The sequence below is a fragment of the Hippopotamus amphibius genome, chromosome 14 (genome assembly GCF_030028045.1).
Source record: "Hippopotamus amphibius kiboko isolate mHipAmp2 chromosome 14, mHipAmp2.hap2, whole genome shotgun sequence".
In the NCBI taxonomy this organism is placed as follows: Eukaryota; Metazoa; Chordata; class Mammalia; order Artiodactyla; family Hippopotamidae; genus Hippopotamus; species Hippopotamus amphibius.
Genome location: NC_080199.1, coordinates 64,907,423 through 64,934,581, shown reverse-complemented (window position 1 = coordinate 64,934,581; position 27,159 = coordinate 64,907,423). Strand labels below are relative to the sequence as shown.

Here is a 27,159-nt window from a genome sequence, read left to right as displayed (position 1 = left end):
CTCTTGTTTAAATTTTATTATCATAATTAGTAGTAATAAGCCAAAAGAAATAGGGTAACGAAGGGAAAAGTTCAGGATAAATAACGTCTTCCTTAAGAATTAAAACACACGTGCACACTTCCGTGAGTTACCACCTCCCCACATCCTGTCCTGCTGGACAAACAGTTACACAAAACAGTCCACAGTGCAATGTGAGCAGCTGATACCCTGAGCTGGGCAAAGGACCCCAGCTGTGTGAAGTCTCAGGCTGATCTCGGTCTAGATGACCAGCTTCTCCACGCTCAGGGTACTTGTGGTTTCATCTTCTTCATTTGACCCAAAATATCCCGGGAGGTCCAGCATCCTCTGCTCAGCCTCAGTGAGGCCAAATGATGTATTGTCGTAGAAGGCGAACTCTGGGTGGGCCGGGAAGCTCTGACACTTGTCTTTTCTACATTGAGAAGGGCTCAGGGGACTGACCCTCTGGTAGCTGTCTTTGGGGGCCGGGGGGGAGGGCTGCTTCCTTGAGACGCTCCTGTGACTGGGGGACGGTCCCCTCCGGGCCCGGGGAGGCTCCGTTCTCTCACCTCCCGCCACGATTCCTGCCTGGCGATCCCCCAGATCTGGTTTCCTCGCGGGCTGCCCCAAGGTGTGGGGTTTAGGGAGAGGGCTTAGCGGACCACTGGTTCCCCCTGCCCCTGGGCAATGGTCCCGTTTCTCCGGACACAGGGCAGCGCCTCGACTCGGAGGCCGGACTCGCTCCCCGGCCTGGTCCCACGTCCGGGTCCGGGAGCTGTAGGCGGGGGCCTGCCGCGGGGTGAGGGTGGACAGGCTCCGCTCCCGGAACGGCCGGGCCTGCCTGGCCTCGTGGAAGCTCGCCGTCCTCCGGAAATGGGAACCCCGGGGGTGGCTCCTCATCTGTGACTTGCGGACCAGGGCCTGGCTGGGGCTGATGGCGCAGCTGGCCGGCGAGAGCGGGTGGTCCAGCCGGGAGGGGGGCCTGTCCCCGGCGCTGACCGCGGGCGGCGGCTCCAGGAACGGGGATTTGATGCGGAACTTGCCGGCCGCGGCCTCCTCGGGGCTCTCGGAGCCTCCGGGGGGCGCGGCGGCGTCGATGGCGGTGTCCGTCAGGGGGCTCTGGGACACATGGTACACCTTGGTGGTCTCGGTCAGGCCCTTCTTTTTCATCTCCTTCAGCTGCTGCTGGGCCAGGCGGTAGCTGAACAGGGGCGGGATGATCTTCTGGGCGTTGGACTGGAAGCTCTCGCTGCCCGAGGCCTCGTCGTCGGGGGGCCCGGGCACGCTCCGCCGGTAGGTTAGAGGGATGCCCGGGTCCCCGGGGCTCCCCACCGGCCCGTCGCCTGCATCCGAGAAGCTGCCGTGCGGCTCGCTCAGCTCGCAGATGTTCTCCTCGTCCGAGTTCTTGCGGCAGCCGGGCGCGTGCAGGGAGTTGTGGCGGGCGGGGGTGCTGCACTTGGGGGCGCGGCCCAGCTTCCGCCACAGCGTGATGAGCACGGTGGCCACGATGATGAACATGCACAGGGATATCCCTGTGACCGTCACGACGTTGTTGGACTTCACGGGAGCCTGGGGCTGGAGAGGAGACGGACTGGATGGCTGGAAAGCTACAAAAAAGAAAAAAGAAAAAGGAGGAACAAATGCATTCTCTAGCATCGTTTTCCTCTGCGCGGGTCTCAGGTCTCTGGGTAGCTCGCTCTAATTAGGTAGCAGTTAAAGAAGTAACATAAACAAGGACTAGGATTTCTGGTCTTACATATATATTTATGCCGGAAGCCAAACTAAAAAACAGAGACCCGTGGCAGTGAGGGGAGCAGATGAGCCACCGTCAAGGTGACTCCTGGGCTCCTGCTCACACTTGTTCCCAGTTTCCTACATAGACGCCTCAGGAGGAACGCTTCAAGGCAAAGTCAAGGTTTTTCACTTAAGGTAAGGTAAACATGGGATAGTGATGGTTTAATGTACCTTTGAGATGCACCTCGGAAAATTCTTGCCACGTATAACACGTGAAATGCAAAACAATTTAGGCAGGTTGTAGCTAAGCCTGCAAATCTCAAGAGAAATTAATTGGTAAAAATAATCTTTTTGGCAGTACAACTCCCTCTTCCCTTCCAATATCTGGGAAGTGCCTTTCCTAGGTGTTGAAGCCTCTGCTTTCTCGCTCTTGTTTTCTCAGCTGTTCACTCCCCCTCCTGCCTTCCACTTCTTCCTTGCTCTCTCAAACTGGGGCGTCTCACAGTCATCAAAATGTTTTACCGAGACTCAGACGCCACCTGGGGCCTCAGCCTGTACTGCCACTGAGGTGCCTGGGAACCTGAGACCACCCGGTGCCACCAGGCCTCACCCCTCTTTCCTCCTTGGTCACTGTTCACCACTTGAGCCCTTCCAGTCACCTGTCCTGCATCTCTTTTTCCCAGAGTCTTATCCCCACCAGGTCCGTGTGTCATCTCCTGGACCCATCCTCCCACTGCTCCCCCTCCCCTTCCCACAGCACCCCGTGGGACACCGAACACCAAACGCCTCACGATCCAGAAACTTGCCACAAAACACTCTGTTCGTCTCCTTGCCTGACCTGAGGACGGGCCGTCCTGCAGGGCACAGCTTCCCCCGCCCACTCTGAGTGGAAGCATTACTGGAAGCAGACCAACAGCAGGGCGTGTTCCCCAGCCTCCTCATTCCTGGCTGCCATGGCAACCAACTCTTTCAGGTCCACGTAGAAGTTCTATTCTTCTGACGCCCATGCGGTCCATCCAGACCACTCCCTACCCCTCCCTTGACATCCAGACCACTCCCTACGCCTCCCTTGACACCGTCACCTCCTCACCTCAGGGCAGCCATCAGCCACTAGCACCTGGGTCCAGTCTTCCTCGCCATCCCCTAGCTGGGACCATTCACAGCCCTCCCAACTTGTCATACCGTCCCACTGTCTGCAGCTGCTCCTCTTCTGAAATCTTAAACTTCAGAGCCCACTCCCTGGCTGTATCCTCCCCTCCGCTCACTCATCGCTCCTACACAGCTTATTCAACCTCACGGCAACGTCTGATTCTCCAACCCCTCCATTTTCTCCCCATCCGCCAGCCACCTTTGCCCTCACTTCTCTCCCTACACCCAGGACCCTTCACTTAAACCCTTCTCCTGCCAATAATCTCAACTCTCTGACCTCAAATACTGAGCTGTGTCCTTTCCCCTACTCGGAAGCAAAAATCCGTTTTCCAAGAAAAATCCAGACATGTGGATTAGTAGCTGCTGCGCCCAGGCCCAGAGCTCTGGTGGAGAAGATAAGGCACCATGCAGGCCAGTACCTTTGCATACAGATAGCACCAAACCTGACTGCCCACAAATCCTTCTGTGGGTTCCTAAGCAAGTCTCTCTTCCATCCCCTGCAATACAGCTTCAAAGTTTCACCACTAATGCTCTTCCTCAGCTGTTTGCTAGATCACAAAAATTAGAAGCTATCAAGCAAGTACATCCCCCAGCTTCTTCCGCCATCCTCTCCTCGCCCATAAACTCAGCAGCAGCCACACCTCTGTTTACCTCTCCCTCCAGGGACTTAGTGGGAGAAGTGTCTTCCCATAAAGATGACTCCACCAAGTGCTTTCTAGGCCACGCTTCTCCAGGATCATCATCCCTCTGCACCAATTATCTCCAGCTTCTCCTCTGTGCAGCTCCAGACATACACTCAAGCTCTTCGCACTTTACAGAGAACTTTCTTGAACCCTCTGACTACTGCTATAGCCATATCTTGCTCCTTGTCTTCCCAGCCAAACCTACAGAAAGAGGGGTCCACATGTGCTGACTCACTGCTTCCACCTCGTCACCTCTGGCTCCTACACCTGCCCCCTGGGTTTCAAGTGAAGCAGCTCCTAACGAGGTCATTAATGAGCTGGCAGTCAAATGCAAAGGACATCTGTCCTGATATTCCTTGAGCTTTGCCGCATCGGCTGCTGTCTGACCCTTCCTGTAACTTTTTCTCTTCTTGGTTTCAACGATTATCTACTTAGGAGAGAGGAACATGGACTTCGGAGCCAGGGAGAGCCAGATCCCATCCTGGCTCCACGAGCTTGCTCTCCCCAGCGACATCCCACCAACACCTCCACGTGCTCAGGACTCACCATCTTCCCCCAGAACCTGCTCTGATATTGTCTGATCTCACGGGAATGGCGCCGGCGTCCATGCAGTTGCCAGGGCTGGAATCCTAGGTCTCACCTGTGATGCTCCCCTCTCCACACTCGCCACATCCCGAGTCGCTGAATCCTCTGCGTCCCCGCTGTCAGTGCTCCCTTTGCCCCCTGGGTCACCGCACAACTCTAAACAGGCCTCACTGCTGCCACTCCTGCAGCTTCTCATTCACACTCCACACTACCGCCCAGAGATCCCTCTACAACACAGGGCCAACCTTCAAGGGCCCTCAGCATCTGGCCCCTGCCTACCTGTCCAGACTCAGTTGGTGACTCCCCCGCCCCCACTTTTGGCTGTGTTGTGCAGCTTGTGGGATCTTAGTTCCCTCACGGGGATTGAACCCGGCCCTCGGCAGTGAAAGCACCAAGTCCTAACCGCTGAGCTGCCAGGGAATTCCCCTGTCCAGCCTCATTTTTATCACTCCCCTCGACACTCTATCCTCCAGCCACATCAAACTATTGCTTGCTGCCTGGGTTTCTTAATATGCCATCGTCTTTCAAGCTTTTATCCATTGCTCCCTTTGCTAAAATTCCCTTTGTCACCTAGTTCACCGGGTAACACCTATTCGACGCTCAAACTTCTGCTCAAAAATCACCTCCTCCAGGAACAGAAGTGTTCCCAGCATGGACTGTCACAAGCTTCCATACCAAGCTGTGGATACCTTTCTATTGCACTGTACCCTACACCTGCTTATGTGTCTGCTGAGCTACTATATCGTAAGCCCCTTCCAGACAGAGATCTGGCTTATCTATATACTCCCAACCCCAGTCAATAACTGGCATAGAGTTGGTACTCAATTAATGTTATATTCATTAACTGATTCATTATTAAAAAGGTAATAGCAAAATGATCAGCACCCCATCAGATGGAACGTGGCTGCAACGGCAACTGGATCCTCCCACTCTTTGTGTTGAAGAAGATGGACCAAATTAACGTAGACCTTCACTCAAGACCTTGGCATAAAAATGTCCTTTCAAAGCCAAACAAAACTCTAGACTCTCAACCAAGTGAAAACAGTCGCATGATGAAAGACTTGTTTCCTGACTGATCACGTCTTCGTCCGCAGGGGCTGCTCCGTCAGTGGGTAGCAGCGTCACAAATGTTCATTACAGACCCCTTAGCTGTTACCTTTGACTCTGGTTGGAACCCTTCAAAACCACAGCTGGAGAAAAGCCCCAAAGCTGCTGACCTCACCCATCTCTGCCTCATCTCGTCTTTCCTCTTTTCCTTGACGTGAAGGAGACTTCCTGAAGCTAAGCAGCCTGCAAACAGATCTTTACATTTCCAAGGAGTGGAAAACAGGCTGAATCGGAAAAAAGAGAACAGTTGGAAGAAATAGTCATTTTTATCCACGTAAGCTTTTATCCGAGGACCACTTACAGTAGAAGCAGGGGTGCCTATAGCACTTAGCCTTTCTTATAATGGACAAATTTCCAGTTTCCACCCAGGATTAAAGAGATTAAGATGCCAGAACATGAATTAATGCCACACAGCCGCAAAAACGGACTGCTAATTCCAGGATGCTTTTAGAAAGCGAGACTGGCCTGTACGTAGAGGCAAAGTATTCAAGATAGGTAACTTAGTGTGAAGTCAGATTTAGTCCCCTGTTTTCTAGCTTTACAGTCTTGGGCAGGTGATTTACCCTCTCTCTCTGCTACAAAGTCCTCACCTGTATGTGGAGATAACGATGTACTGACTTCATACGTGCAAGGCACTTAGAAAAATGCCTGCCAGCAGCAAGCTCTCAAGATCTGAGGCCAGCGTAAGAGTCCTTGCCTCGTAGAGTTATTGTGAGCTTTGAGTGAGATGATGTAATAAATGGTTCATATTGTTGTCCCTTCTAAAGGTGCAGTAGAAGCCAGGGGCAGTTGATTTTTAATTCATTTACTTATTACAGAACTCTAGATGAAAGATCTTAACACAACACGCCATCCCAGAATGGAGAGGAAGAAGTTAGACACAAGGAAGGAGCTGTGGAGAGTGAAGGGGACATAGAAAGAAAAAGGCAGATGGAGAAGAGAGCCTTAGAAGACAGTATGAGACACAACTGGAGAAAGAATGGATTCAGGGTGGGGCCCAGGGCTGATGAAAGAAGAGGGCAGGCTGGGGCTGGAAGGACAGCCGGGGTCTGAGCTTGTAAGAGGAAAATCACAGAAGAGAGAGTGTCCTCAGGATGCTGGAATAAAGGGAACAAGGCCTACAGCTCTGGCTGGAAAGAGGAGACAGCAAGGATTTTGGAAGGTCACAGGTGGGGACGCTGGCCAAGGTGCTGCCAGGTGCCAGTGGTTTGGGGCTACAAGGTGCTCTGAGACCAAATACAGAAAAAACACCTAACTCCTCCAGATTCCCAAGGGACAAGGAACCAGGGATGATTTTCAACGTGGAACTGCAGAGTGGAAAAAGTCAGGACAGAAGGACTTCACTTAAGGGCCAGGACCCCAGCAAAGGCCAGCCAGCTAAACGGGGAGCTGGCTGTGTCTCAGAAGCGGGGATGGTGTGTGGGGAGAGCAAGGACTTTCTCTTACTTTAACCTGCGGCAAATGCACGGGATTCAGCTCTGTAAGCAGCAGCAAACCCAACCGAGTGACCTGAGCATCCACCGTAGACCATCCACCATCACATACTCACTGAGCACCTACCGCTGTGGGCCTTCAAGATGCTCAGAGGCTGAAGGAAGGGCCAGTCCCCAGGGGATGGCAAGATGAAATCCCCCACCTTCTCCTCCCTGGTGAGGGGGCGGGGGGTAAAGGATAAACACAGGGCCCTTCAGGGGATAAGACAGGGTGTCTTGCCCCATTTTGGACAAACAATGGTCCATATGGTTCCCTGTGGCTTCTCGGAGATGAGGAGGAGAAAAACAATTCTTTAAAATGTTTTCCCACAATTTTGTTTGGGAGATGTAAAGGAGGGAGAAACAACAACAACAAAGCTTGTGAAGACATGATCATCGCTCCCATTTTTTGTATTTTTAAACATGACTTCATGTGTCTGAATCTTTCGTTTAGACCAAGGTCCTTGCCATTTCCCCATCTTCGACAGGGTTAAGTCCCCTGTCATCTCCCTGGCAAGACAGCCCCTGTGTAGACACACTGACGGGCAGAGAGTCCGTCCTGCCAGCAGCAGCGGTGACAGAGCGTTGAGTCCACTCCTGAACTCACGCTTGGCGACGTCGGGCAGGCCTGGGTTCAGCAGTCCCTCCGGGGAGAGGCTCACGAAGGAGGAAGGATACCTACCGGCGCAGTCCTCCAGGGAACACGGGGAACTCTCCGAGGACACTCCAGGGCAGCCAGGTCGGGAGGGGGACGAGGTCAGGCACAGGCGGCGACGCTCTCTGACACCGTCCCCACACGTGGCGCTACACTGGCTCCACGGCTGCCACAGTCCCCAAGTTTCTGCAAGGACATGAGCCAGGCTTTTAATGCTAGCTCACTCGAGAATCAGAATGTAACTGCACCCAAATGAAGCAGCAAAACTCAAATCTCAGGCCTTGAAAAGCCAGGAAAGAGGAGCATTCCCAAAGATGTGGAAAGCTGGACCGCTGCTGCTCCCCTTACAACAAAGGAAAGCTGTATAATCTACAAAATATCAACCTTTCTAGAACCCTTCAGAGAGCTAAGGTCACAGGGCAACCAAATGGCCTGAATTATAAGGAAAGACAGACTCCTCCGAGGAAAGCCAGGATGCAAACATTGCTTCCGGGGGCAGATGCCAGGCCTCAAACAAGCTGGTGAAAAGAAGTCATCTAAAAAATGTAATGACCCGCCAGCAGCCAGGTGTGGGCAAGCATGAGAACACAGCACCCCTGGGAGCCACACTAGCCAAGGGGAATTTGTACCCGCTTGCAGCTCCTCTCCACGGAGCTCACCAGCTGTTCACAAGGAAGACTGAGGGCGGGCACAAGACCAGAGAGAGCCTCCCTCGTGGTGGAGGCCAAGGAGGGGAGGAGCAGCATTGTGGGAAAGACACAAGGAGGAAAAACCTCACCCAGATCTCACTCCCCATCTGCTCTAGCCACAAAAGCCCCAACCACTGGGGATAGGGCAGAAAACCCTGTTACTCTAATAGCACCAGCTGAGACCTAGTGCTGCCAGGGAATGGAAAAAGAAGAAAATGCTTCACCCCTAGAGAGCAGCAGAAAAGATCCTGGGCCAAGACTATCTGAGGGCTCCTACCACGAGCGAGGGGTAGGATTGTCCCAAAGGCCCCATCCCTGAGACTCAGAGGCACAGCACTGGCCCAAGACTAAGGCTGAACCAGAACTAGAAGATGCTCTCCCTCTCCCATCACCTAACACCCACTCTGCTCCGGGCTAGCAATTCCCAAGTATCAAATAACAAGAGTCTACTGCTGGGGGAGAGGCAAGAGTGACCAGGAAGCCTCTCTGATGTGTAGGCTCAGGCCTGAAGTTGAGGGTGCAACAGAAGTATGGAGAAAAACCCTCTGGCAACCCAATTCCTACCCTAAACACAAAGTAACATGACAAAATTTTGAACTCGACCACGCACTGAGGACAGCCATAGTGACAGCAAAAACTCAAACGCAGCTCAATTCTTTACTATAGTGACCCGATCTGCACACTAAAGACCTAGCAAAAAATAGGGTGTGCCCATTTCCAGGCATAAATGCTATTTATCAGTGTCTATAGTTCTAATAAAATGTCCAACTTTCAACCAAAAATTATGAGACACACAAAGAAGAAAAAAAGGACCTATTATATAGCACAGGGAACTATATTTAATCTTATAATAACCTATAATGGAAAAGAATCTGAAAAAGCATATATATATATGTATAACTGAATCACTCTGCTGTACACCTGAAACTATCACAACACTAAATCAACTGTGCTTCAATTTTTTAAAAAAGCAAGAAAAAACCACTAAAACATCAAAGTAATTAAGATAACCAGACTCAGATGTGACCCAGATATTGGAACTCTCAGAGAGAATGATAATAAACCTATGATTAATATGTTAAAGATTTTAGTGGAAAAAGTCAACAAGATGCACAAACAGATGAAAAACTTCATCAGAGAATTGTAAACAAAAAGAATTCAATGGACTGCAAGAAACAAGCAGCATGGCAACAGAGATGAAGGAGGCCTCCTGGAGGCACAGCAGTAGACACGACACAGCTGATGAAAGAAGCAGTGACTCTGAATACTGCAGGTCAAGAGAAACTACCCACACTGAGATACACGGAGGGAAAAAAAGAGTGAACAAAACAGAATACCCGAGAGCTGTGGGACAATATCAAACAGTCTCTCATACATATAACTAGAATTCCAGAAGAAGAAAACAAGAACAGAATAATGTCCAAGAATGCTCCAAAATTCATGAAGGACACCTAACTACACCCAAGATGCTCAGAAAATATGAAGCAGTGTAAATACAAAAAAAGTAAACAAACGTAAAAGTTAAACACATTACACTCAAACTGCTAGAAACTAAAAACAAATAAAACTTTGAAGGCTGTGGTGGGGGGCGGGGCTAGGTGGAAATACATCACATACAGAAGAATAAAGATGAGAAGCACAGCACACATCTCATCATGCAAGCCAGAGATAATGGAGTTACATCTCTAGATTACTGAAGAAAAAAAACTACCAATCCCAAATTCCATATTCAGTGAAAATATCTTTCAAAAATGAAGGAGAAATAAACACTTTTTCCGACCATGAAAATTAACATAGTTAATTACCAACAGACATTTACTATAAGAAATGTTAAAAGAAAATCCTCCAGGCGGAAGGAAAATGATACCAGACAAAAACCTGCATCTAAAGAAATGAAGTGTGCTAGAAATAGCATTTATAGCAGTAAAGATAAAATTACTTATTTTTAAGTGCTCTAAAATATAATTGATGGTCTAAAGCAAAATAGTAGCAATATATTATGTGTTTATAGCATATGTAAAGTAAAAGGTATAATAATCATTCGAAGAATGGGAGGAATGAATTGGGATTGTACTGTTATAAGGTCCTTACACTATACGTGAAGCAAGATATCTGAAGGTAGATTGAGAGTAATTAAAGATGTATACTGTAGACTCTAGGGCAATCACTAAAAAATGTTTTAAGGTATAAATTTTTTATGATTGACTTTAACCACACCATAAAAAGTGTTTTAATTTATCCAAAAGAAGATAGAAAAAAAGAGAAAAAAGAAAAAAGAGATGGAAAAAATATAAAACTGTCAAAATGGTAGATCTTAATCTAATCATGTAATGATTACCCTAAATATAAAATAATCTAAACACCAACTAAAAAACAGAGATTGTGAGACTGGATAAACAAACATGACCCAGGGACTTCCCTGGTGGTCAAATGGTTAGGACTCCGAGCTTCTACTGCAGAGGGCACAGGTTTGATACCTGGTCAGGGAAGTAAGATCCTGCATGCCATGGGACACAGCCAAAAAACCAAAACCAAGAACAAAAAAGCATGACCCAACTATATGCTGTTTAAAAGAAACTCACTTTAAATATAAATAAATAGGTTAAAAGTAAAAGGATGGGAGAAGTTATACCCGGTGAACATTAATCAAAAGAAAACTGAGTGGCTGCATTAATATCAAAGTAGACTGCAGAACAGGGAGTGTTACCAGGGATAAAAGGGGATGTTACATAACGATAAAACGGTCAATTCAGCAAGGAGACTTAACAGCCCTGATAGGGATGTGCCTAACACCAGAGCTTCAAAGTACACACAAAACACCACAGTCACTATTGACTGACCAATGCAAACTTCTCTTCCAAGCATATATGTAATCACTGCCAGATAGAATTAAATAATCGCCTATAAATAATTATCCTAAGTCCCTTCCCTATCAGCACCCATCCAATCCCCAGATCTATCAGGTCACGCCCACACTAGGCACCAAAATATCCTCTGCATAAAAGTCTCTCTTCATCATGACAAAAACTTGTAATGCAGTCAAGGGTATACACAAAGCACCACGAAAACATAAGGAGAACATGTGAGGCAGATAGATTCTCAGGTGAGCCAAGTGGTGCAATCTTTGGAGTGAGTCATGGAATATGACTTCTCCACAGCAATTAAAGTCTTGGATTTTCACAAGGGTGGGAGCATTACAAACCGGTATCCTGGACCAACGTCAACTGAGGTGTGGTAATTATGTTCCATGAGGAGGTCCAACCGAACACAATACTGGTTCTGTGCCTCCCAGATCACACTGCAGCTCTTCAGGTGGCAGAACAACAAGCCAGCTTTGTCCCTGAGCTTCAGAGCTGTTCAGACACTAAGCTCCCAGTGCTCGTAAAGCTTTGGGAATCTCACACTAAGTCTCTCTCAGTTAAAGTATTGTGATTTATTTTCGAAAAATCGACTGGGAATTCCACCACTGTGAAATCTAAATTGAAAATTAAAGTCAATACATAGTTTATCCTTCTCTTGTGCTCATATTTAAGACCACAAAAGGTAGAATGACAAGAGCTAAGAATCCTTTTGTAATTCTTTCTTAATTCTTCTTTTTCTTTACATAGATATTATTTAAATACATAAAGTCACTTGTCAAACTAAAAACAAAAATTCCATTAGTGGGCAGCAGGGAAAAAAAAGTCAAAGTTTTGAGAAAAGCATGAGTCTTAATGTCAAAAATCTCATTTTGAAATGTGTTTTTTTTTTCTTTGAAAGTAAAAATCATGGCTGGTAGGATCAACAATTAAAAAAATAAACATTTAAACTAAGTTTTAGGTTCTTTTATTCCAAACCAAATTAATTGAATAGAAAACAAATGAAATCACTCAAATAAAGCAATGAACAAATTTAATGAGGCAAAATATTGAAAATACCTTAAATAACTCTATTTGTTCCCTGAAGATTTCTGTCAATAACTTTGAGGAAAATACTTGGCAAAACGGGAACTCACTGGATAGCTCTAGTTCACGTGCTAGAAATGAAGAGTAAGGTGACCAATATTCTAAACAGTCTTACTTCATGAATGAAAGGCGGTTTTGTTTTGTCCTGTTTAGATGTCCGTACATGTACTCACACTATGTAACAAACCTGTCTGACAAGGATAAATGCCTTTCAGATCACTCTAGACGACATTAATTCTGAAAGCGCAAAATGTGTCTGGCACAGGAAAAGGGAGATTTGTTTCCACTCCCAAGAATATTTGAAGGAACACAGAGTGTGAAATACTCACATCTGCAGGATATTTTGCTCAAGAGACTAAACAAAACACGCTTATAAGGGAATTCTATCGCCGCAGTGGGAGCCCCGGCACCTGGATGAGCAGTTCGGATTTTCTGTGCCCAGCTCAGGCTCCTTCACATTAGACCAATATGCTTATGCCTGGGCCAGTGGGCTCCAAAGGGGTTACGCGTCTTACGAGACGGGTGGGCGGCACAAGAGGAACCAATGAGATGGGGAGGAAAATAGTGGAACTTTTTCAATCTAAAATTTCATATTGTTTAATATCTAGGTTGATAGATGATTATATGGGAGGCAGCATGGACTAGTGAGAATAGCAAATACTCAAGCCAGTCTAACCACCAATAGTGGGTAAGCCACCAACCTTGGAAAAGTCACTTAACCTTTCTGTGCCTCCATTTCTTTGCCTATAAAATTGACAATGAAATAAACCTAACTCATAGGGTTATTATAAGGATTAAATGGGTTAATATTCATGAAGCACTTAGAACAGTTCTTGGTGCAAAGTAATCACTATATAAATGTTATTATGTCAGAAGGTCACATACAGTATGTCAGCTATTCTAAAAAAAAATCCCAAAGGAAGAGCAGGAGTTCCACCAGGTGGAAGAGTTTACTGGTTCATTCACCTTCAGAGAAGTGTGGAGTATTAAAAAGCATCCAAGGGCCTGTTTATATTAAATTACATTTTGTGATTCTAGGTAAACTAAGTGGGCAGATGGCTTAAAAAGATTCTGGCAAATAATTAAAGATGATACAATAATTAAGCACCTGCAAATAAGAAGAAAATGACAGGATGACAGTGCTCCTATTCTGGGTAAAAAGCTCTTGTTCAGTCACATTGTGAAGGAAAGATAAGACCATCCAATCAGAGAAAAAAGGCCAGCAAATTTAAATTATCAAGAAAATTACGTGTTAAATACATACAATTTTTACTTGTCAAAAAAACTAAGTAAAAAAAAACTATATGACTATGAGTTTATACTCTCTTGTCATTAATTCTCAACTTTGCCCTAAATATAGATCTTGCATTGAAATACAGAGTCCATTATGCCTTATATGACACCCTTGGGACAGATGAGTTCAGAATTTAGAACTTCTCAATTGAGATTTTTGCATTTTATTACAGCACCTGTGCCAGGTATTACTATCACTTCCCTAGCAGCATCTCATAATCACACACATTAACATTTCTGCAGAGACACACATAAGCATTCACACTAAGTAGGATAAACGAAGATCAAAAATAATCACTTCTGACATTATCTTTTTGCTGTAAATTAGTATTTACGTCTTTAAGGTCCTAAGACATGTTTGGAAAAAGAGACAAACATATCAAACCGGTTATTCCCTTTTCAAAAGGAACTAATGAGAAATTCATTGTGAGTCAGTGAGTCACACCTCATGGTAGGTTCAATGGGGTCCCTGAATGATGCCATTTGGCAAAAAAAAAAAAAAAAAAAAAGACAGTCTTTACTGGTCGGAGCTGTCCATTTAAATGGAAAATGAAAAGAACTTGATTTAGTCATAAACTTTTATGCTAAAAACACAAAGGCACTGAGTTTCCCAACACGAGCATACATTTCACTGACCAGCCAAACAGAGCCCCTGCTGGGCGGCCACACGGAGAATGTGGGGTCTCCAGGAACGTTTAGCCCCTCGAGGTACTGTTTCCAGCCCTACTGCCCAGTGGTGTCCAGTTGCGGCAGAGCCGCAGGGAGCCCTGAGCACCCTCAGCCTGGACACAGAGCTCCACTCCCTGTTCTGCCCCTTCCCAGGGTCCTCCCCCTGCGGCTGGAGGAGTCAGCGGGAAGCCCCCCAGGCTGGGAGAACCAACACGGACGCCTCCTGCGCCCAAGGTCTTTCATCAAGTGGCCCCAATTCCTTTACTCCCCTTGGTTTGTTTCCACTAAATTCAGTCAATTAGAATTTTTTCCCCTCTTAACAGTAACTTCTTTTGAAAAGGGAGCATATCTTGAATGATTAAATTAGTTTAACATAATTGTTTTTCCACTGATACCTAGCTGAGACCTGTCACATCAGAGTGCAGTTTTCACTTGAATACACATGTACTGAGTACCTGTTAATGCGCCGGGTGTACGAAGCCAGGTGTACAAATAAGGATCACAAATAGCTTCATGGCAGCACGAGTCGGCTTTTGTCACCAAATGAGCTTCTCTAATATGGGGGCGGGGTGGGGGGGAAACGTGGGGAGAAAGACACTGAACAAGCAATGTCAGAAGTGACAAATGCCATTAAAGAGACGCTAAGGATGCTGGGCCCGTGCACAGCGGGCGTTTACCTAGTCTGGGGTCGAGGAAGAGTCACGCAAGGAGGCTTGGACAGGTTGATGATAACCAAGTGAAGGTGGGAGGCGGGTTGCCCAGTCTCCAGCCCACTGATGGTGACTGCGGTGTGCGGTGGCGGGCACCCCGGCCACAGAGGGCCCTGTGCATGCTCACCTTCATAAGAGGGAGGAGTCAAGTGAAGTGATGGACAAGTTCTAAGCAAGTGAACAGCCTCAGTTGACCTGACTTTTCAACAATCCCTCTCTGGCTGCCTTGAGGGAAGGAAGTGGATGTGGGGGGGGGGGGGGGTCTGCTGCAAGAGGCCAGGTGGGAGGATAAACCAGGCGGTGTTGGTGGAAATGGAGAGATGTGCAGAGATTGAGACAGAGATTTTTTTGAGGAGATACAATCCATAGGACCTGGTGACTTATTTACAGGAGGTGAAGAAGAGGAATGCTCTTGGATTTGGAGTTTGAACAATGAGATGGGTGGAGTCCTGCACTGAGAACAGGTTTAGGGGGTAAGGTGATGAGTCCCATCCCAGATATGCTCCTTTTGAGGGGCCTGGGAGACTCTTGGGGGGGTGGGGCTGGCGACAGCTGTTCAGCACTTGGGTGCAGGGGAGAGATGCCAGTCTGGGGCCATCAGCGTCAGGACAATCATCACCTAGTGCGTGAAGAATAAAAAACACAGAGGTTCTAGGACACGAAGCAGACGTCCAACTAGGCTTAAGGGGTGCGACGGGGTGGTGGAACCGGCCAGCAAAGGAGACCCGGAAGGAACCGCCAGGGAGGTCGCAGGTAAACAGGCAAGTGTGATGCTGCCGAATCAAGGTCAACGAAGATACGGATGATAGGTGCCCCCAAATTTTGCGGCCTGGAAGTCCTTCGCTGCCTGCTTTAGTGAGAGCATTTTCAGGAGAGGGGTCTGGGTTTGGAGTGGGTTGAAAATTGAATGGGGGCGAGGAAATAAACCCCAAACTACAGGTGGCTTTTTCAAGAACCAGGGCTATCAAAGGAAGCCGAGAGAAAGGGGGTGTGTTCTTGGGGGAGAAGCAGGGGATGAGGGGTGATTTTGTTTTGTTTCTAGATGAGAGAATTAAGTACACTTCAAAGTTGATAGGAATGCGCTGGTAAAGACGGGACAGTTAGAGACGGAGGAGAGAGGGGAATCACGAGTAACAGAAAGTTCCTGAGAGAGCATAGGAGCAGCGACCCACCATGGAGGGGAGGGTTGACCTTGTGCTGGAGGAATGACACTGCCTCCCTGGGGACAACAAAGGAGAGGAAGAGGATGGGACGGCTGCCCGCAGGCTTGCGGATATTTTGGCGGGAGGGTGAGGGAGCTCGCCCCTGATGGCTTCCAGCTGCTCTGTGTGGCAGACGAGCAGCTCTGAGAGTTAGGCAGGGGTGGGGGTGAGGTCCCAGGAGAGCAGAGGAGGCCTGCAAGAGCTGCTGCGGGGAAGAGAAGCACAGTGAGTGGCATGGTGGGTGGCACGGGGGGGCCCAGCTGGGGTGGAGGCACACCCACCACGTGGCCCCGGTCTGCCTGGGTGCCGTGGGTGGCTGGCAGATGGCTGGATCCACGCCGAGCCAGGGTGTGGCCTGACGGGTGCATCAGAAGGACAACAGGGTAGAGGCGGAAGGACAACAGGGCAGAGACGTTTAGGGTACCGGTAGGAGAGTGATTAAAGGGATGGGCCACGGAATCTAGGCTGGAGAGAGAGGTAAGCGCAAGCAGGGAAGCGGCCACTGGTGGGGAGAGAGTCAGAGGAGAGACTTCTAAGGAGATGGAGTGAGTGACTTTGGAGCAAGAAACACATGGGGCACGGAAGATGCTCAGAGGCTTGGGCCGTCAGGGAGCCGGGCTTAGCGGGGATGTAGATAAGAGCACGTGTAGGGGATCAGGACAATCTCTGCCAGATTAACCTCTTGCCAAGACCAGGCTTGCACCCAGGAAAAGGGAAAGAGAAGCAAAAAGGAGCCTGGGGCATGGATGGAATTGTAATAACCCCACTTCTTTGTGATTAGGGAGCATATTATGCAAAGAATTCAAAATGTAAAGAAGTTTTTAGAAATCTTGCTTTGAACGCTCACTAAAGAGGCTTCATTCTTTTTTTTTTTTTTTTTTTTTTTTTTGGCTTCATTCTTATAATGAAGGAGGTAAGAGGAAAGAGACATGCTTGAGGACTTTCTAGAGGAAGTGAAAAGCTACTAAGGACAGTTTGGGATTCAGCTTTGAATTCTGACCATACCTGCCATGGACTTGCCATATGATGTAATAATATAATTTTTAAATACATGTAAAAAAATGAAATTAGAACACTCTCTAACACCATACACAAAAATAAACTCAAAATGGATTTTAAAGACCTAAATGTAAGACCGGATACTTATAAAACTCTTAGAGGAAAACATAGCTAGAACACTCCTTGACATAAATTGCAGCAATATCTTTTTGGATCCACCTCCTAGAGTAATGAAAATAAAAACAAAAATAAACAAATGGGACCAAATTAACTTAAAAGCTTTTGCACAGCAAAGGAAACCACAAACAAAACAAAAAAACAACCCACAGAATGGGAGAAAATATCTGCAAATGAAGTGACCGGCTCTAAAATACACAAACAGCTCATGCAGCTCAATATCAAAAAAATGAACAATCCAATAAAAAAAATGGGCAGATCTAAATAGACATTTCTCCAAAGAAGACATACAGATGGCCAAAAACCACATGAAAAGATGCTCTACATCACTAATTACTAGAGAAATGCAAATAAAAACTACAATGAGGTTATCGCCTCACACCAGTCAGCATGGCCATCATCAAAAAATTTACAAACAATAAATGCTGGAGAGGGTATGGAGAAAAGGGAACCCTCCTACACTATTGGTGGGAATGTAAAGTGGTACAACCACTATGGAGAACAGTATAGAAGCTTCCTAAAAAACTAAAAACAGAACTACCATGTGACCCAGCAATCCCACTCCTGGGCATATATCCAGAGAAAACCATAATTCAAAAAGATACATGTACCGGAATGTTCATTGCAGCACTATTTACAATAGCCAAGACATGGAAGCAACCTAAACGTATACTGACAGAGGAATGGATAAAGAAGATGTGGCACATACATACAATGGAATATTATTCAGCCATAAAAAAGAATGAAATAATGCCTTTGTAGCAACATGGATGGGCCCAGAAATTATACTAAATGAAGTCAGAGAAAGATAAATATCATATGATATCACTTATATGCAGAATCTAAAATATGATACAAACGAACTTATTTACAAAACAGAAACAGACTCATAGACTTTGAAAACAAACGTATGGTTACCAAAGGGGAAAGCTCAGGGTTGGGGAGAGATAAATTAGGAGTTTGGGATTAATATATATACCCTACTATATATAAAATAGATAATCAACAAGGACCTACTGTATATGTATAGCACAGGAAACTCTACTCAATATTCTGTAATAACCGATATGAGAAAAGAATCTGAAAAAGAATGGATATATGTATATGTATAACCGAATTATTTTGCTGTACACTTGAAACACAATATTGTAAATCAACTATACTTCAATATAAAATAAGAATTAAAAAACAAACATAAAAAAATACAAAGTTTTAATAGCTGACGTTTATCAGTGCTTCCTACCTGCCGAGCACTGTGCTAAGAACTGTACATGCTGATTTCGCTCAATTCTTACAACTCTCTGGAGTAGATACTCTTATTATCCCCACTTTATTGATGGGGAAACTGAGACTGGAGCAGTTAGTTAGCAGTGAGCTGGGTATGCTTGCCAGTACTCTTCATTTTTCAGAGAAGGATGCTAATGCCATTTAGGACCTTATGAGGAGTGAACCATGAAAGTGATGGGACAGTTCATAGAAAATCAAGTTCATCTACATTCAAAGTAATCATTTTGATTGCATGAAGGTACCAATTTGACTTAAACATTTTGTTTTAAAATCTCAATACCAACCTATATTTCTCTGAATTAGCATGCACTCCTTCTCCTTTGCAGAAAACTGGCTTCTGCCTGAAACGCCGAAGTCAAAGCAGTATTTATTCCTCCCCATGTCAAACAAAGTGCAGTTGAACACTGTTCTCCTCTCTCCCAAGGTCAGGCTGTTTTCAGCCAGCCGAATGGTCCTCTCCCCGGGGCGTCTGGGGGCTTCCTTGAAGACAGCGATCACCCCTTGGACGAAGATGCATGGCGGGGGCAGCACCATCACCTCCACTCCGGACTCGCATGTGAGCTCTGGCGCCATCACCAGTTTGTATCCAAATTTCTGGGCCAGGTCCATGGGGCCTGTGGATGTAATGACCGAGCCTCGGCCGCCGAGCAGCTTCAGCACCACGGTGACATAGGCTTTCGGCCCCACGGGCGCGCAGCCAAACTCAACCCACTGGCCTTGAGCGAGTTCCGCCCTCTTACTGGCCCTTATCTCCAGCGGCTGGCCCAGACTCGTTCTTGCCTCGGGAAGGCTGTTGGTGAAGATGGCATCAACCACGATGTCGGGCTTGTCCACGGGGAACCGGCACAGCGGCTGACTGGTAAACAGGCCCACCTGGAAGGTGCCTTCAGCCGCCTTGGATGTCCTGTTCAGGTCAACGTGGAAGACGGGCCATTCCACCTTCAGAAAGGCGCTCCTCTCCCACCGGGGGACGGGAGGGCTGCTGTTGGTCGCTTCCAGGGTCATCATGAACCAGTAGTTGCCAGCCTCTCTGAAGTAGAAACACTCAAACTCGAAGGTCCCCTGGGACTGGTTGGTCTGGAGGTGTTTGGTGGTAACAGTCTGATTGGTGTGAGCCTCCAACAGCAGCACAGAGACATTCCTCAGGGTCCCATTGGCACCACCGAAATACTGGAAATCCACAGACACTGTTCTGTTGCTTAGCGCTACGTGGCCTGGCTCCCCCAGGAGGAGATATTCGGCTTCTCCAAGAACTGAAAGGAAATGGTCAGAGTGGGTTTTAAAAAGGAACATCTGAGCAGCACTACCGGTGACACTGATGAAAACAGCATTGAGAGAAGTTTGCACCGAGCCAAGGATGATGTACGAGGATGCTGAGTGCTGACCCTGGGAGCTGGGTTCTGATCTGCTTCCATTCTAAAGTGGCTCTGTTCCCTCATCTCCATCCTTCATGGTTGTGTTTAAAATAGTGAATTAGTGATACACACCCTGAGTTCACAACAGTCAACAACGTAATCTATCAGCGATGAAAACCTATAAAGCAAGAGTAACAGCTGACAATTCCCTAGATAAAAATCTAAACTTCACTCTTCTCACTTTAGTCGTATTTTAGTGTTTAGGCATTTGGGAGAAACAGATTTACAGAGACCTGAGAGAAAGCCTGATTTAGATGATACAATACACAGTGCTCTACCTTACTTAACATGGAAGACTCTAAATATACAATTGACCCTTGAACAACAGGGGTTTGAACTGCACGGGTCCACTTACACACGGATTTGTTTCAATAGGAAATACTATAGTACTAGACAATCTGTGGTTGGTTGAATCCGCAGATACACACAGCAGATATGGAGGGATGGCAGATACAGAGGGCCGTCTATAAACTATACCTGTGCAGAAGATCAGAGCCCTTAAACCCTGTGTTGTCCAACGTTCAACCGTACTTGTAAGCTATTCTTTTCTGACATTCAAGACAAGTGCTTGAGCCTTTTCACCAGTAAAGCATTTTCACCAGTGCCTTTCCTTTGTATAAGGCAGAAATTTTTAGATAAATGAGAAATGTTGACACTATCCTGCATGGGTTAACCAAGGGGTAGACTGAACATTTACGGAACAGCTAAGCTTGTCCTTGGCAATTTTAATGACATTACAGTAACTGCTATTGGCCTAGATGAGATAGATGATTACTGACCCACAAATATCACTCTGTTAGGATCAATCATATCTTTTTTTAAAAAGAGATCCATGTGAGCAGCTGAAGTGAAGAGTGGAAAGAGAACAGACACACAAGAATCCTTGTTTCTATTTTGAACCCTATCCAAATGCATATCAAAGGAGACAATTTGGCAATGCAACAATCAGCGGGCCTGTGGCTAGGGTAAGAAACAGTTTAGATTTAAGGAACTGCAGTGCCCATTGGTTTGAAAAACAACATGTGTAAGTGTGAATTTAGGAGTCTTCTTATATATACACGATAATACAGCATAATGTTATATTAATAATAATAATGTATACATATCACATATGTCCAAAAGACTCAATGTGTTGTCTGGGTTGGTAGTCTTTAAATATAACTTTACATATATATCAGTCAATGATTATAAGAATCAGTACATGAAAATATGGGCCCATAAAGGTTTGTTTGTTTTAATTAGCTCAGCACTTCACCCATTTCTTATTTAAGGTGAGGTGAGATAAATTGTATAAAACTTGTAAACAAGGTCCTACTGTACAACACAGGGAACTATATCCAATCTCCTGGAATGAACCATAATGGAGAGGAATATTAAAAAAAAGAATGTATATACGTGTAAGGCTGAGTCACTTTGTTGTATAGCAGGGATTGGCACAGCATTGTGAATCAACTATACTTCATAAAAAAAAAAAAAACTTGGATAGACCTGAATGCTTATTCATCACTTGTTTGAAAACCATAATAGGATAAAGTTCTTTTTTTTTTTTCTTCTCATTTCGTCAGTATAGAAATTGAGGGACACTCCCTTTTCGATGGAGACAACTCAAAGTTGAGGAAGGTGGTTGCTTTTGCTGCAGCTTGTGTGCTGGTTCACAGCTGACCTGGAACCTTTTTGTGAACAGGTAGATGAAGGACCTCCAGTGCTCACCGTAGCCCCAGGAAGGAGTCAGGACTGAGAACAAAGTTCATATGCATTTGAATCTGATGGTGCAGAATGGTTCTGTTTTGCATTTTAAGACTGACAGGCACACTGCACTTCATTAACTAATGAAAGCCTGTTGTCAAAGAGGTGGATCAGATTCTGATTTGATGGGTACCCAGTCAGTGAGACACACATGCCCCTTTGGAAAGGGAGGGAAAAGACACAATGGATGGGTTCCAACAGCAGCAGACAGAAGGTGTGTACTGAAGAGGCAACGTGCTGCTTTACTCTCAAGCTCTTGTTTTTACGGGCAAGAAGACATTCTCATTTAGAAAACTACGATTTGGTTGTACCACATCCTGACTACTGCAGTATAGTTTTCTCTATTCTTTCATTTCCTCTCTCCCATTCCTTTATTGTATTTAATGGAACTGGTGTCTCAATATAAGCATGTTTCTTTAAAAAAAAAAAAAAAACTAATTGGTAATGGTAAATTTTTATCAATATCACATGGAGAAGGAAAAAAACCCAGATCTATGAAAATACCTCCTTTTTCAGGAACAGCCTTTGCACTCAATTTCTATGCTCTATTTTATGCTCAACCAACTTTTTTTATATTCCAATAAGATAGTTTGCTCTCAACAATAACAATCATCCTTGCAGACTGTTTATGAAAACAGAATTTTATGGAAAATTTTGATGTCTTTACCATTATGAAGCAAAAGTACCCTTTCATAATTTTTTGTATGAGGCTGTTATATGTAGAGCAATCTCTTTTTAAGTAGGGATAAAGGACTTTAAAAGAAATGAATCCCAGATTGGTTTTCTGCAAATCAAGTGTCTTCTTGTTTAAATAAACTTCTTGGAAAATGAAAGACTCAGAGAGGAGATTCACTGGACAAAAGGAACTGTACACGCTCTGGTCCATCTAACTGATATTACACGAGCCAGGATTCTCTCTTCGATGATAATTTCTTCATCAATTTGAAAACAATTTCCATGCTCATACCATCAACGGCTTAGATGTCTGAAATATTTGAAAATCATCAAAAGAAATCCAGTGGGTATTCATGTCATATAGTTGAATCTATTGGTTCAGTAGCTGCATAAAACTCTCTGAGAAATGAATTTCTAGTTGAATCAAAGTGAATGAAGAAAACTAACTCAAGCACCTACTATGTGCTCAGACATTCAAGGAGTTTCACATTCTTGAGTTTATTTTCTCATCATAACAACCCTGTGAAGTCAATATTATTGCTGAGGTTGAAAGAGATTTAGAAACTAGCTGAAATCACACAATGGCAAGGATTCGGATTTCTTCCGAAGATATTCCAGCAGCAAACTCTATTGTCAAGTCAAATCTCATGTAGAACCCCAATATATAAAACATCACTTTGTGTGTGTGTGTGTGTGTGAGAGAGCGAGAGAGTGGGAGATGTTTAAATGTATAATATTGAAATAATAGGAAATCAGTAAAAGAGAACTCAGGCAGCATGTTTATCTCCCATTTGTGAAATGAAAGTGAGCTGGTTTTTTATATCTAAAGTGAAATTTGAATTAAATAATGCACAACCTTAAGAGAACCCAGGGTTGCAAGCATCACAGTTTAAAAGGCACTGCACTGTAGTCCCTGACCTGCCTCCTTCATGTAGGGGCATCTACATCCATGCATTTATAAACCTCCCATTTATGTTTCTTCATTGGTACCCACAGCATTAAGTACACTCACAACACTCACCATAGTCACAGAGCACCACCAACAGTAGATTCGAAAAGTCCTTCAACATTTGTTTCATTCTGATCAGCAAAATCCCAGGTCTTTGGTCTCCTCATGTCCTTTCTCACATCCAAATTGTGAATTTTTTTTTCAAAAACACCTGTAATTAGAACCTCAAAAAAATGCTGATTCTGTTCAATGTGATTCATAGAACAGTAACCCTGAGATGACAAAACCATTCGAAGAAGTCAAACTTCCTAGTTAATACTGAAAAGAAAACAGCAAGGACATTACTGTTCCCCCAGGGAAATGATCTGTAATGTACTTGTGCCTTTCCTTCCATCACAGCTCACCTGCTGAGAACATTCAGGTCTGCTCAACACCAAGACTATCTCTGCGAAACACCAAGTCTCTTATCTTTATAGCAGATGCTTAAGTGGAGAGTTGGTTGTTCTTTGCTTAATTTCATCAAAGCTCATAGCCAACCTGGAGAAAATAACTTCACACGTTTATATGCTTGGCATATCACATTAATCAATCGACTAAAATTGTGCCAAACTTTCATTTTGCATCGTGCCCTGTAGACGTGACTTGCTGCCACAAATGGGTTTATTAACACTGTCCTTCTTGCACAATCAGTGTGTTATCTGGATTGCATCATTTCTTAATGCCTAGCAGCTATATCAAAACTATCAAACCTTAAAAAAAAGAGAAGATACACAGATTATTGCAATTAAGTGTGAATTCCATGTGATCCTGACTTCCCTTGGTTAGGGCACTCTAAAGAGAAAACAGGTAAATAACAGCCATCATCTTTGTCAGCCTTCCGATACTTGTTGCTGCAGGCTGGCATGCATCAGGAGATGATTTCATGCAGCAATCTTCCCAGACCACCTAGGAGGGCAGGGAAGACCTTGATGGCCTGTGGTTCAGAATGATTTGTGGGAAGAGGCACTTACTTTGATATAAACAGACTATTAGACAACAAAATAAGATGCAGGGCATTTAAGAGCCAGTTTTTTTTCATACTTGAGTCTAGGAAACTATAGGGTACTAAACATAACCAAATATATATTTTCTTAGTGTTTACATTCCCCCCATTCTCCACAGTTAATCTATTTTTAATAAGTATATTATATTCCAAATATATGTATGTCACATCCCTTTGGATAAGACAGAAATTAAGGGAATTAAGAGGACTGATTGAAATAATAAAAAATTCAATAGAAAGGAAATTGCTGTGTCTCTATTAGTTTTTTTTTTTCTGTAGGAGTTGCCTGAACAAAGGAAATGCTGTACTTCCTCAAAGAGAAGCAGAGATATGAAGTGTAATTATGCTGATCAGCAGCGCTCCCACCCTCCGCAACAAAAAAAGAAAATTCAGTTTTGTTGGAATTAGGCACAGATTTGACCCAGTCCTTTCCTTGAACGTGAATTGGGAAACTTGGCTACAGACAGCAGGTGAGCATCATCGACTCTCCCCGGCAAAGCATGGGTGCTTAGGGCAATTAAAATGCTTCCTTTAAGGCACTGATACTCAGTAACCAAAGTAAGGAGAAGCAAGCACCCCCGGCCCCGCCAAAGCTGAACTGGCTTCTCCCAAATCGCTTGCTTCCCCATGACAACCGCGTTTTTTTTTTAAAGAGGTCCTTAATGACAACTGATTTTGTGATTATACCACATTTTCTTTCTTCTGAAAAAGACCAGTAAAACGGAATAGTGATAATCTATATTTAGAGCTACATGGAAATGGAATTATAAAATAATCCAGGCTACCTGAAAATCGGCTGGTTTACTTTATAAGCCATAATATGGTTTGCATAATATGGATTTTTTCAATGTTCTCGAGCTTCTGAAAATAAATGCTGGTTTTTGTCTGTTTTTTAACTAGCCCAACTAATAATTTGAAGATGTTAACAGAGCACCCCAGAATGGAATAGAATTCTGGGTAAAAAAGCATTTTTGTTAAGAAAATAGCATGTTTCCTTAATTTTTTTTTAAACCTTGCTTATTTTCTTCCAACACGTGTTCCCAACACTACGACTGGCTGCCTAACAATGTCTGGCTTGAGAATCATGTTGAGAAAACAAGAACTTAGGTATACGTTATACACATTCTTTAAAACTTCTATATAACACTCACATCCATAAACGTTTATAGACAAATTCTAAGTGTATCAACTAGAGGGAAGGGGCAAGTTGTGAATATTCTCAGTGGCTAATGGCATCACACCAAGCTCAGATCCAATTTTTTTTTTTTTTTTTTTGCTGAAATCAGCTAAGATAAACGCTCTGTATACCCTAGTGTCTTCATAGCTGCAGAAAAAGAAACTGAATTACGTTAAAGTTCATGGAACCAATGAAAGAATAAAAGGAAAAACAAAAAGAGCAAAGTGATCTTGTCCCTTCTGACAAACATGTACACGCTTGTGTGTATATCTAATAATAAAATTAATTAGGAGGAAATCCCTAATTCCAAAACAGCTCGTCTAAACAGGCTGTATTTACATATTCGGGCGAGTGGCGGTGCCTGGTCCCACGAGTTGGCTACAGCTTCCCCACATCGACTCAGCCCTCCCCAGGCCCGCAAGTCAAGTCCACACGTGGAAATCTAAGGTGCCTGCGTCCCCAGCACAAAGTCCTCTTAAAATGAGCACCGTTTTAAAAGACACATATTTCATACTGCTTACATCCCAGAAAGGATTTATTTGTGGAAGAAAGCAAACCTGGTCTGAAACGCAGAGCATCCCAGGCGCTGTTTTTCAAGGACCCCAGCTATTCGGACTCAACACTCATCCATCTACCGTCAGCCTCGGCCCCTCGGCCACACCTGCGTCAGGAGAGCGCTGGGTTCAGGCTGAAGTCGGGACTCCGAGATGCGGAGACGACACTTTTCAACGCGTGTCCCTGGCGGCTGAGCACCAGGGAGCGAGCGAAGGGGACCGGGCGCGTGGAGGGAACGGCACCGTCCACCTGCGCTTTCCGGCGGCGGGGAGGGTGGGGCGGCAGGGCCCCGGGGGCCACCGGAGACCCCGCGGCAGGGGCGCCCGCCGGGTCGCTTCCGGAGGGCTCTTCTTACCTCTGGGACCGGCGGGAGAGGTGGCGAGGCGGCGAGTGGCCTCAGGGGCGGCGAGGCAGCGCGCCGAGCATCCCGCGTCCCGGGACTGCGCCCCGGCCCGCCGCGCGCCGCTCCCGCAGCCCCGCCCGGGCCCGCCCCCGACGGCGCGGGGAGGGCGGTACCCGGCGGGCGGGGGCGGGGGGAGCCTCCCGGAGCCAGCGAGGCCCGCCCCGCCCGCTCTGGGCAGCGCATCCTTTCCTGCCCGCGCCCGGCTGGTCCGCTGCTGGACAGGAAACCCGGCAGGAAACGCGCGGCAGGCCGGGGCCTGCGGGGAGGGGGCGAGGACCCCCAACCACGCACACCCACTGCCCGCAGACGGGAGCCGGGTTTAAGGGCGAGCCGGGCAGTCACCCGGCATTTCCGATCCAATCACTTCTGCCCCCTCCGCCCCCTTGTCATTGTCTTCTGGGGGACCACGAGTCAGTCACTGAAGTGGTATCACCGGTGGGCTGTAAACTTTGTTTCCCACATGTCATTGAAGAGTTTCAAAGAGAACAGTTACGTAAAGTGCATCTTCGTTTTTCTTTCTCAGGAGCCAGAAGTTGTTAATTAAAAGTAACTTTTTAAAAACTCTAACCGGAAGTGTTAAAGTTGTGTGTTTAAAAGAATAGGAGAGGATGGAGGTCCACCTTAACAGCCATGCTTGTTTCTGAATAGGCTGCAATGCGCCATACAGTTTACCATTAACATACCAATGTGTGGTAACAGAAATCTTAGCACAGATTTGGTGGCCCCTGGAGAGCAGGTGATTGGAAAGCGGCCCCGGGAAACTTTGGGAGATGGGAGATACTTTCTCTTGGTTGGGGTGTGAATTACATGGATTTTTTATGCATTCCTCAGAACATCCAGCTTAA

The 27,159-nt window shown here is 45.7% G+C and overlaps 1 protein-coding gene and 1 pseudogene across 3 annotated transcripts; one reads left to right on the top strand and one right to left on the bottom strand.

The window, feature by feature from the left end:
• THSD1 (thrombospondin type 1 domain containing 1) lies at positions 1 to 26,390 on the bottom strand. Of its 3 annotated transcripts, XM_057707231.1 has the most exons (6): positions 26,267 to 26,373; positions 25,914 to 26,017; positions 23,210 to 23,348; positions 18,637 to 19,605; positions 7,410 to 7,568; positions 1 to 1,604 (listed from the first exon to the last, which is right to left on the bottom strand). In XM_057707231.1, the coding sequence occupies exons 3-6, from the start codon at positions 23,265 to 23,267 to the stop codon at positions 259 to 261; spliced, it is 2,532 nt and encodes an 843-aa protein (XP_057563214.1). In that variant the 5' UTR covers positions 23,268 to 23,348; positions 25,914 to 26,017; positions 26,267 to 26,373; the 3' UTR covers positions 1 to 258. The 3 variants fall into 3 exon arrangements, with proteins under 3 accessions (XP_057563214.1, XP_057563215.1, XP_057563216.1); XM_057707232.1 differs by lacking the exon at positions 25,914 to 26,017 and having other exon boundaries at positions 26,267 to 26,390; XM_057707233.1 differs by lacking the exon at positions 7,410 to 7,568.
• On the top strand, positions 19,616 to 21,738 carry LOC130835923 (small ubiquitin-related modifier 2-like; annotated as a pseudogene).
• Positions 26,391 to 27,159: the final 769 nt, after the last annotated feature.